This window comes from Bufo bufo, chromosome 4 (assembly GCF_905171765.1).
Source record: "Bufo bufo chromosome 4, aBufBuf1.1, whole genome shotgun sequence".
In the NCBI taxonomy this organism is placed as follows: domain Eukaryota; kingdom Metazoa; phylum Chordata; class Amphibia; order Anura; family Bufonidae; genus Bufo; species Bufo bufo.
Window position 1 is genome coordinate 58,195,254 of NC_053392.1, and position 12,214 is coordinate 58,207,467.

Genomic DNA, 12,214 nt, shown 5'->3' on the forward strand with positions numbered 1-12,214 from the left:
ATAAGAGAAGCACAGGCAGATGAACAGACCAGGGTACAAGGCACAAGTCAGGTCAGATGGCAGACAAACTAGGTCCAGAGGCATACAAATGTATTGTAGCTCTTTCACGGGATCCAACAGACTGGAAAGACCTGCCAGAACCTGTTGCTCAGGCCAATGGGTGGAACACACCACACAGGATAAATAACAGGGCTGATTAGCCCATTAGTCAAGCAGTTGCACACAGAAACCAAGGAGCAATAACCCTTGCAGTGCTGCAAAGAATATAATACAACCTACCGTAGTTCTGCTCAAGTAGTACATAGGTATATCATCTGACATGAACATCTGCTTCAATCAGCCCTTCCTCAGGAGCTATGAGTAGAAGACATAATCAAAAATCTGGTCATGGATGTTTTAGACTTAGGGTTTACTGTCTAGATCACTGGAATGTGCTTGTTTTTAGGTTTCCTCCAGTGCTACTGATTTTTAGTAGAAATCCCACCATAGAAAACCTTGGTTTGGGATGTTACTGGTTCTCATTGGAGAGATCTAGCTTAGGCATGGCGTTTTATACGAAATGCTCATGAGGAAAAAAGTATGAAAATTAGCTCTCCTATATAAGGAAAAAAGCTGTTTCTCTAGTGCCAGTCAGTCAATGTTTGACACATTAAAGAGCCTTGAAACATGACTAGGAGTCAAACCAGACACCTATTTATGGAAATCTATTTTGGGGTTGTTGTCCCCCAACAGTACAGGCTAGATCCAATTCATTCCATAGAAGGCCATTTTGTGATTGCAAATTGCCCGAAAATATACTGGCACTATATAATTATTACATTTATTGATATGTTAAGACCTTTACTTGGGGACCTGTGAGTAGGGGACACTTTTGCCTTTGAAGGATTGTATTCACCACATGGAGATTATCCCACATCTTCTTCTGAAAAGCTCCTGTTATGGTCATTGTCCTACAGTATCTGGTCATAAAATCAGGTTGTGTGTAGCTTGGATTCAGGCCTAAAGCCTACAACACTGAACAATGCTTAGTTTTATGTAACTTAGGTTTCCTATAGTGTTTACTGATTTTTAGTAGTGTATCTTACATGTAGTCCAATTGACTGGTTCCTCCTACTGTTAGGGCTCTCATGATGGGCATTCTCAAACAAGTAGAGATAAGTGGTGATGTAGGCACAATGCAGACAGTAATATAACTAGGACCATTTACCCCCTAAACAGTATGTTTCAAGAGAAGTGCCCTGTGATAAGGATCTGGTGTTGTGAAAGCACTTGAAGCTTTTGAGTTTGATATTTTTGTTCTTCTGTAGAAGTTTTAATTTCAGACGTTCTTTTGAAGCAAATTATGGAATTTCGCAGTGAGTTCGGATAGTAGGATTTTGGTGGTTTGAGCTAGCTCAGAGCTTATTTACAAACATCTCCTTTCCCCCTTTTCATCACTCATATCCAGTAATATAACCAGGGCCATTTTACACCTGAACAGTGTGTTTCAGGAGAAGCCTCCTGTGATAAGAATCTGGTCTTGTAAAAGCATGTGATGAACCTTTTGAGTTTGCCTTTTATTTTTGTAGAATTTTTAATTTCAGATTTTCTTTTGAAGCAAATTATGGAATTTTGCAGTGAGTTTTTCTTCGGATAGTAGGACTTTGGTGGTGACACCTATCTCAGAGATTACTTACATACAGTACATCTACTTTCCTTTTTTCATCATTCATATCTAGTGCACCATGCATAAATTGCAGAGGGGGAATATACATTTCTTTGTTCGAGTCCCCATAATAGTAATATGTTCCTTGATGTGGCCACAAGTAAACTGCGTCAGACAACCTTTATACATATAGGGAATATGAAAGAAACAAATAAGAGGTCCCTAATCATAACTTATATCTATAAGTCAGAGCAGTAAGCCGCTACTGTCTGTTTTTGGAAGAAATGGCTTGTAAGTCCATGACATGTATTCCCCATTTTTCCTAAAACGTCATATCACCCGACCATAATATTCACTGATGGTACAGCCCATTGGACATAATGTCCACAGGGCTATGCTATCATGACTGCCATAGGCATGTGACTTCTCAACAGACGTGAGGCCACAGCCCCTAGAAACAGACACAATGCTGAGTACAGAGTTTTTTAATACTGTCAGTATATTGCATTTTTTTCCCCTGATGTTATTCATGGTAAATTATTTTTTTTTTTAATCGACAAGATCTCGGAAAACAAAAATTTCTAAAAATAAAATAATTAATATTTAATTTAATTTAATTTAATTTAGGGCTCCATAGTCATCTCCAGCAGTATTCTAAGTCTCTGTCTATGGCATATAACTTGTGGGAGAAGAGGCGCTCTCGGGGCTGTGATATTTGTTTGGCCTGTGAGTCTTTTTATGTTTTTATTGCCGGTGCCGAGACCCTGCTTGATCTTTGTTTTGCACATTTCCTGTTTCTAAACCACAGGAGACCCTGCTGTCTCTTTATGACATTTTGAGCTGTACTGCTTGCATCAGTATGTGAGAAGGACCTATCACTCACACACAGATGTTTATTGCAGAACAGCTTTATCTGACTTCCACCTCAAATATTGTGAGAAACACAGATGTAGCCGCCCCATGCCACTCGCAACGCCAGAAGCAACCGCAGCATGTTATCTGTTATTGCAAACAGCATCAGTCATAAACATGTCTGACCTCTGAGTGACAACCTCTGTTGCCTGATATGCAGATGGCACAAACCTAAAAGAAGTAGAAGATATTGGATGTGGAGCTCATGTTGGTTATCTTGGGTGTCCACTGCTCCTCGCAATTAAGTTCAGATTGGCAAACTTTTTTGGAATTAAAAAAAATGTAAAAAAAAATTGTTGAACACCTCAATGGTGTGTCAACTCATATGGCTGGGCCTGGTATGTCAGCCATGGGAGCCTCAGAGGTGGGACCACAGCCGATCACACAAACCCAAAGATAGGCTATTAATGTGCATTTCTAGAAAACTCCTTTAGTCTAAAAACTGGTGCCAGCAAAGGGTCAAACAGGTCTGACTCCTACTCAGGCCTTCCATGTAAAATACTAAAGTTCTGCTCCCACTTTTTGGTTACATTTTTATTTTGCCCAAACTGGAATCTGTAAATAAGCACCAAGGCCAAGACTATTAATTTCTGAGACCCATGGCCATTACTCATAGATGCATAGATAATTTGGATAGCAGCATTATGGAGATTCTGTCTATTATCAAAGCTGACATTGGTACAGGGTAGTCCCATGAAGATCTATGTAAACATGATATACGCTGTTCAAGCCATGGGTCGGGTAAAAAGGTGCCAACTGGGAGTCACTGTGTCACCCAAGGGCCAACAAACCCATGCAGCCGGGAGTCACTGTGTCACCCAAGGGCCAACAAACCCATGCAGCCGGCTCTCATTTACTTTGTAATATTGGCTAAAACCACGTCCTTTGTCTGGCGTTAGACCTTTGACTCTAAGTGCTAGTTAAAAAAATACCCAGTCAGAATTGGGTTTGGTCATAGTCACACCAGTCAGTCCAGTTACATGGCACATCGTAGAGTTAAAAATAGCAAAAGAGAACAAGATGTAACCTCTGTATTTATTTTGGAAAGCTAACTGGAAGACTTGAAGATACCATTGTCCTGTCTCCTTCCTCAAGGACTCAGGTGGTAATGTGGGTTGGGAACCTGGCTTGACATTCTTTACTTGGCCAAGCCTTCTTTGAAATCTTCTAACAACAATACCATCATGCATGTTTGGCCTTCTCCTGGCACACAAACACTCCAATTTTTAAATTCTCTTTTATTAGTTTCACAGAGGAGCAGAGAAGTTTAGCAAGTGCTTGTAGCTCGAGGATATGGTGTGAAGATTTTCTGTTCTCTTTGGCCCAATCACCATGAGTCTCTTATGTAATATGTTATGACAAAATACAAGTCACAGGAGTTATTGCTACCATTCTTGGTCATGGCCAGCTATTATTTATAAGATTGACTTATTTCCTGTATGTAGAAAAAAGGTTAAAAACGTAACCTTAAAAAGCAGTTGCACAAATGTTAAAATAATTCCCTTTTTTTTATAAAGGTCACCCTCCCGCCCTCCCCGATGAGCAGCTGATTACAGGCTGTCCATTGATCATCTGTAATCTAGCAGAACATGCTCAATGTAATGTCCCTGCAGCCCCACCTCTGTAAAAATGAACTGCAGTACACAGTTCCCCCTGAAATAAGTGGGCTTTGTATGCAATGCTGAGGAGTGCTAGGACCTCCTGAGACAGAGACGCTCTTTGTAGCCACTCTCTATTCTGGGTAGTGGGTTGGGTTTTCCAAACCACACAACCCCTTTAAAATTCAGCATGGTTAAAAGACCAGTAAAAAAAATTCTAGTAACTATGGATCTATATTATTTAAATTGAACATGACATTTTATTTTCTGTTTGGAAATTGCAATGCATTTTTTAGCATTTAGCATTTTTTTAGTAATGTCTACAAAATTAAACAACAAAATATTTGAATGCCCTGAGCCTCTCGCCATGTCGAAAGTGTTTTTTTAGTTAATCCAATGTTTATTGGGCAGTACGTAATTTGTGTAATTTTTATTATTTTTACCAACTTAAAATACCATGCATATTTGATCAAACTGAATGTAGGGTAATTGTTTAATGCCTTTTTTTTGGGCAGTATATACCGGTAACTCTATGCTTGAATTCTCCAACACTTACAAAATCTATCGTTCTTTTTATTATGATTTTTATTTTTCATTATTTAATTTGATTATTTAATAATTTAATTTTATATTTAATTAAAGTGAATGTCATGGAAATATGTTAATGCTTTGAGCTCCTGTGCTTTAAAGCCCTTTTTATTTGATCTTGTGTTTTAAAGAACGACTTGCTGGTATCCATGGCACTTAGCAGAAACATCTTACAAAACTGTCCCCGTCCTTGAAAAAAGCAGAACTGGCTCTCGTTCCATAATGCAGACCTAATGATAAATCCGTTTTTATAAGAGCTGAACATTATGTATTATACTCTTTGGAAATTATTTTTTTATTACATAATTTGTAATATTGAGTTAATTTTAGGTCAAAGCTAAATGCTGGGGGTAATTTTTTATAATATCTGAGGCCTATTGTGCCCTAGATTCTTTTTTTTTACCAGCCGGGTGTTATATATTTTGTGTGGAAGGTTTGTTGCTGGCAACAGTAATAATAATTCTAATTCTATGATTTGCTGTTTCTAGGGCACAGACAGAAGCTTGATGACTCTAAGCCTAGTTTGTTCTCTGAGCGCCTCAGTGATTTAGGGCGCATTCCTCATCCCAGTATGAGAGTGGGTGTCCCAACTCAGAGTCCACGGCCCTCCCTGACCTCTGCATCGAGTCCTTTTAATCCACAAGGACAGAGTCAGATTGCAGGTAAGGGGCAGACGTACTTTTTTGGTCATTTTATAGACGTTATGGAGAGATTTCTCAATGCTTACATACCCTGTTTATTGGCCATGAAGAGTGGCCTCCATTGTTATGTTGGTAGCGTTAGCGTTTTAGGCAGTCTTTGGGGCTCTCTCAAGGACTTTTCTTTACTATTCTTCACATCCCAGTTTACATTTTATAGATAAATGATTAATACAAAACAATCAACCTCTGTGGAGTTGGTGGGAAGAGAATTTTTAAGTATTTGGAGAAAAAGGATGGTTCTTGTTGGCTAGGTCTTGTTACGTGGAAGGTTTTATGGGTATTACCAAACTGATATAGTGATTATGACCCATGATAAATAGGGGGTGTTAAATAGGGGTAGAATCTCACCCACTACTGGTACCGAGATCCGGGGATTGTAGTTTCTGCTGTCTCTAGAAGGTTTGTATGATCTCCAGACTTGTTTTCCACTCTATTGATCTTTAACAATATGTTGCTCATGGAATCTTGGAGTTCATGGGGATGGAGGATGAGGCCAACCTAAACCTAGGGCTCACTCAGTTTACAGGCCCACTTACCTTGCCCCCTTAGGGTTGTACTGACTTTTAGCCACTTCCCTGTAATAATGTTCTTATATAGGGGACTTTAACAGGGACTTATAAATAAGTCGCATTCCATACTCCATGCATCAATCTTGGAAAAGGTTTTGCAATCTAACATTTTTACGTCAAACTGAACAATCCTTTTAACCAGTTGTCAGCCATTTCCATCCTTTGGTGTCCATTGAAACCATGCATTTCCATGGTTTATAATGGACAACCTTAGACCTTTAATGTGGAGAGCTGAGTTGGATGCCTTTCTCGAATTTAGCTTATAAAGAGCATTGTCGAGCATCGGACCTCCTTCTATTCGTTAAATATGCCTTACAAAGTATTGTGAAAAAAGCCGTATGTTATTAGTTTGGTATATATTTTCACACTAAGTGAGAAGTTGTAGAGCGTCATAAATATGTTTCGGCGTAGGCGGCCATCTTAGAGCCACTGCTGGTGTTTTTCTATTTTTAGTGGTGGTTTATGAGGTGTACGGTGGGAAAGTGGTTTGAGGTTATTTTATTCGGTGTGTTTTTGCAGCCTTGTAAATATGTCTATGGAGCTCATAGAGAGGTGGGCATGTTACATGAACTTTTTGTACTGTTTGCTAATTTTTATGGCGTGGCATATATAATGTATTTCTTTTTACTCCATTTTTTCAAAAAAAATTGCATCATATTTAAGATTCACCTACTAAGGAGAGATATGTGGAAAAGTGTATTCATACATAAAGGGAACTGAAGATATGAAAACCATGGATGCTTTACTTTCTTATTTGTAGTGCAACTTGCCAAAAGGACTAAGGCCTCGTTCACATCAATCTGAGCCATTTCTGCTGTTCTGCTCCATCAGAGGCGCTGAACCATGAAAATTATGGAAGTGCTGGATTTGGCATATAAGTGAAACGAATAGAGCCAAACAGACCCCATTGACTCCTGCATGCAGGACTTTTGTCCACTCTTTTTTGGCGGAATGTGCAACGTAGGCCCCGAACAGAGCCTCCAACGCAGATATGAACAAACCCTGAATATGTGACAACTACCATGAAATGCCCTTTACAGTATTTGTTAATATCCTTCCCCCACATGGACATGAAGGGGAAATCCAGTGGAAGACCAGTTTGTAGTCCTTCAAGAGCTTGAGATGGGGGTCAGGGAAGGTACGATGTAGACCCCAAACCCCCAAGGTAGATGTAAACAAAGCTTAAAAATTTGACAACCACCATAAAAAATGCCCTTTACAGTATCTGTTAATTCCCTTGACCCACATGCTCATGAAGGGGAAATCCAGGGGAAGACTGGTTTGTAGACCTTTGAGGGCTTGATATGGGGGTTAACTACAGTCACATTTGAATATCCAGGTTGTGAAACTTTGCTGCATGTTATATGTACCGCTTATCTTGGTAATCTGGCGATCTCACTTGTTGTTTTGGAATAAGGCCGAGCGTGACCCACTTTTGTGACATGTCCAAAGACTCAGCTCCTTACCACCAGAACATATGGGTATTGCTGGCAACTGATGAGTTAATTTTTTTATTTTTTATTTTACTTGCTCAAAAATTGTCAGCAGCCAAGATAAAAAGAACCTCAGATCGTTAGCATATGCAGCATACAAGCACGGGGGACTGATCTTCAAAGTCACAAGTCAACTTGTTTGGAACGAGATAACTTGCAGAGTTAATGTTTGAAGCTCCGTGAAACCCGCTCTAGCTGCACACACAGGAAGGAGCTCAGGCCTCACTTATGCAAGCGCGCCCTGCATGGCATGTACAGGAAGCTGAGAAATCTACAATATATACGCTCACACAGTGCACCTGCCTAACAGCCGCCTGTGCAACCAGAATATTAGCAGGGATGTGTGCCTCTTCACTGACATTGTGCTCTCTCATTGTTGTATAGAAATAAAGATGGTCGATAAATCTTTTTAATATCTTAATCCGCCATCAGTGGGAACCAAAAATTATTGAATTAACAAATCCTGGATTATCAGTCTGCCTATTTATCTATCTATCTATCTATCTATCTATCTATCTATCTATCTATTTATCTAATATATATCTATCAATCATCTCATCTTAGCTATCTACTATCTATCTATCTATCTATCTATCTATTATCTATCTCATATCTATCTATCTATCTATCTATCTATCTATCTATCTATCTACCTATCTATCTATCCATCCCATTCACTTCAATAGGACGGCTCTTTCCTATACACTTCAATAGGAACCGGGTGTCGAACCCCCGTTGATCTGATATTGATGACCTATACTGAGGATAGGTCATCAATAAAAATTACTTGGACAACCCCTTTAAGACATTTGATAATCTGGCATCTCACACATCGCATTGATGCAGGCTTGAATGAATTTTACTATAATATGTATTTTAAGACCCTTTTAAAAGGGACCTAACAGCATTATCAGTATGTAGCTTGTGTTATTGTTTATGCCAGTCCATCCCAGTGACTGAACACAAATTTCCTACAGTCCTTCTATTTCAGGACTAGGCAGGCTCGGCTATAGTTGGCAGTGGCGATGCCTATGTAGTTTCCATAAGTCACATTATTTGTTTTATTTTAATTTCTTCAAATTTTTTAAATAGAGGAAATCCAAATGACACACTCGACTCCTCGGCCAATTTATGTAAGAGCTTGGCAAACCCATCCAGCCCTTTGTAGGACAGACTAATAAGTTCTGGTTTAGTAATAGATCTAATATCCGTTCCCCAACCGGCTACTGGACACACATAAAATCCAGGGAGGTCGGAGGATGGACCAGGATTGCGTCCAAACTGTTTCCTACTTCTCGTTAATAGGATTAAGAGTAGTCTTCCTCTTGGATCAACCTCTTCCTTGCTTTGAGAGCTTCTGGTTGATGTTGAAATTGGATAATACAATTTTCTGGCAAGTACACCAATGTTAGCTCCTAGCTCTATCAGCTTTTTCATATGGTAAATCTGAAAACCAGTCAGTCGCCTAATCTCTTCTGAAATTGAAGTATGTGAAGATGCCAACAACCCCTGAGATTATAAGGAATAATTGGTGTTCATGAGCACATGAATGTATGAAAATCAAAATAACCCAAGAGTAATCCACCTGTGTCACCAACAAGTGATATGTCATGCATGATACCATTGCTGTAAAATCTCAGGTCACCGTGACCTATAGAAACTATTGCCACTGTCACACAACATCTTCCTATGCTAAAATTCATGGAGGTCTTAGGACATAGAGAACAATTTTATCATGACCATTAAATTAATAAAAATGGTCTTGCAGCCATGGATGAATTAAGGTGGGTTCAGGGGCTCTCTAAAACCTGGGCCATGCTTAACCCCCTCCATCCCAGACACATAAGAAATGTGGCCATGCATGTGCGTGGCCCTCTCCTTTAAAGTCAATGGCAATTGTGAAGGTAGCCCAGCCATTGATTTCTTTAAACTTCTTTCTTTGGTGGTGCTGCAGGAAATTTGAACACTTCCAGATTCCCCCCTCAAAAAAGATGACAGTTGATTGTTGGGTTTACTTGTATCTCTACTGTTTTTGTCTTTATCATTTTTACCATTAGCATCTGATGGTACTTTGAGACTTTGTCGAACTTTATGTACCCATATTTCTTTGGTAATCTCTTAGAGAGTTCTTTGCAGATTATAATAGTCTCCCACTATGTGTAGTATGTGGGTGCTCTCAACATGTATTATATATGTGATGATTTCGGGAATATTAAGGCCTTTTTTTTTCCACTTTCAGATCCCAGACAAACACAGTCATCCCCTCCATGGTCCTATGACCAGTCCTATCCATCGTATCTGAGCCAGATGACCTCTCCATCCATTCATTCCACAACCCCACTGTCCTCCAGCCGAGGTACGGGGCTTCCAGCTATCACTGATGTGCCTAGACGCCTCTCAGGTATTGGTCGCTTTGTGCATTAAATTTGTGTACTTATTCAGTTCTCAGTAATCTTCTAGAGCTCGTCGATATCTGGTCTACAGGAATATTTTTTCAGCATTTCCATTTAAAGAGGTTGTCCCATCACAACAACTTATCCCTACAAGATAGGGAATAAGTGTCTTATTGTCTGGTGCCCTCAGAAAACAGGGGCCGTCTTGAATGGAGTGGTGGATACGCATGTCAGCTGTTGCTCCACTCAACCCTTTGGGGCGGCCAGAGAGAATCAGCACTTGTACTCCGGCAGACCTATAAAGATGGATAGAGCAGCAGATGCTCATGCATGTCTGCCGCTCCATTCAGACAGGGGAACACAGATCCCAGAGGTCGGATCGCCGCCAGTTAGACACTTATTCCCAATGGATAGGGGATAAGTTGTTGCAAAGGTACAGTCCCTTTAAGGCTCTCCTTTGCCCTTTGCCTAATCGTGCAGGACATAGTGTTTTTTTTGGAGATCCGATGACGTACCGGGCTCTCCATGGCTCCTACTAACAAGACCTGTCATTGCTCCTGACATGTCTATTTTTGGTAAATGATTGCATTCCCTATGTAATAACAATTCTGGAGCATCTTTTCTTATAACTATATGTTGTGCCATTCCTCTGTTAATCATACTATACATTGATGAATAAACTGACAACTGGGTGCTGCTGTTCCTCTTGCCCAAGAGATGTGATTGGTCTCTGTCAGACTGTGCATGGACATACCATAACTGGTAACACCCAGGTGTCCATTTAACCTTTACTTCTAGATGGCATAATAGAGGAACAGCACAATGTAGAGTCATAAGAATACATGCTCCAGATTTGTCATTTCATATGAAATACAAGAATTATTTCCTAAAAACAGACATGTCAGGAAAGGTCCTCTTTAAATGGTCTCATCAGCTATCACCGCAGGGCCCTTTTGGGGCTTGTGCACAGGGGTTGTCTTCATGAGACAATCCCTTTAAATAAATAACTTTGGCGAGTAAACAGAAGGTAATTATGATTGGGTTAGAGAGATGTTTTTAAGCTCACGCTATCAAAATATTGGGCACAGGTTGCAGATTAAAGAGGCACATTGTTCAGTAATGACAGCGCTAATTACATTATTACATTGTTGTGTGGGTGTTATAAAATACCATGGAGGTTGTCACACCCAAAATCGTTGCCTGGTTTCCTGAAATATCCACTCTAGGGCTATGTTTTTTGATTGAGAAGATGCCGGTTTGTTGTGATCTTGACATTTTTATTTCCAGCATTTCTTTTTGTGAACACTACAAGACTGTGGAAGAACTGCCACATGTGAATGCACCCTAAAAGCCCTTTTAAAGATGCCGATAAGTGGCCGAACCAGTGTCAATTAGGCCCCTTTTAGATGAGCGAGTATCATGCATCGGACTCGCAGCGTGAGTGTGCAGCCGCTCCCGCCCTGACCTCTCAGCACTGACGGGGTCGCATAGCATTATATTGATTTGTGATGCTATGTAACCCTTAAAGTTCTGGAATGTATTAGAGGACACTGACATAATGCTGTCAGTGTTATTCAATACATTGCTGGGAGGTCAGGACGGGAGCTGCCACATACTTACGCTGCAAGCCAATGCGTGAAACTGGCTTGTCTGAAAGGGGCCTAGGAGCGCTTATTGGCCGATGTAAACATGGAGGTGATCGACCAACAAATGAGCAAACACTTGGTTGATTGCATCATTTTATGTGGGCCTAAAATTCTTTGTTGTCGGCTGCACATCCACCCCTGTCAAAAGGACGTGCTGCCGACAGTATGCACACTGAATGGGGGCCACACCGTCTTGTTCCTCCCCAAACGGTTTCCATCGGACATTTAAGAAAAGTACCAACTGACTTGCTATATCATCCATTGGCACGCATTATGGCCAGGCATTGGCCCGTGTAAAATGACCCATACATAGTCCACTGCCTTCATTACACATATTGAGTAAATAGTTTTAATAAGACTTTTTAACTGATGACCTGTTCTCTGGATAGGTCATCAGTATCTGATTGGTGGGTGTCCGCTGAACAACAGTTTGAGAAGGCACGTGCAGTAGCGTTGCGACCCTCGCTGCTCACCAACCACAGCACCGTACATTGTGTAATGGCTGTGCTTGGCATTACAGCTCACTTCAATGGGGGTGAACTGCAACTAGACCATGTGACCGATGAACGTGACGTCATATGGCCTAGGGAAAGCTGTGAGAAGGCCACAGCGCTACTGTGAGCACCACAGTCTTCCCAAACAGCTGATCGACGAGGGTCCTGGTTGTCG

General features: G+C 40.5%; 1 protein-coding gene across 2 annotated transcripts in view; it reads left to right on the forward strand.

Annotated features, from left to right (window-relative positions):
• The window catches only part of RUNX2 (RUNX family transcription factor 2), a 70,343-nt gene that overhangs the window by 46,609 nt on the left and 11,520 nt on the right, over positions 1-12,214 (forward strand). Inside the window, exons 4-5 of one of the 2 annotated variants that reach the window (XM_040427282.1) lie at positions 5,232-5,405; positions 9,746-9,907. In XM_040427282.1, the coding sequence (XP_040283216.1) occupies positions 5,232-5,405; positions 9,746-9,907 (336 nt within the window). The remainder of the gene's footprint in view (positions 1-5,231; positions 5,406-9,745; positions 9,908-12,214) is intronic. The other variant, XM_040427283.1, reaches the window with a different exon arrangement.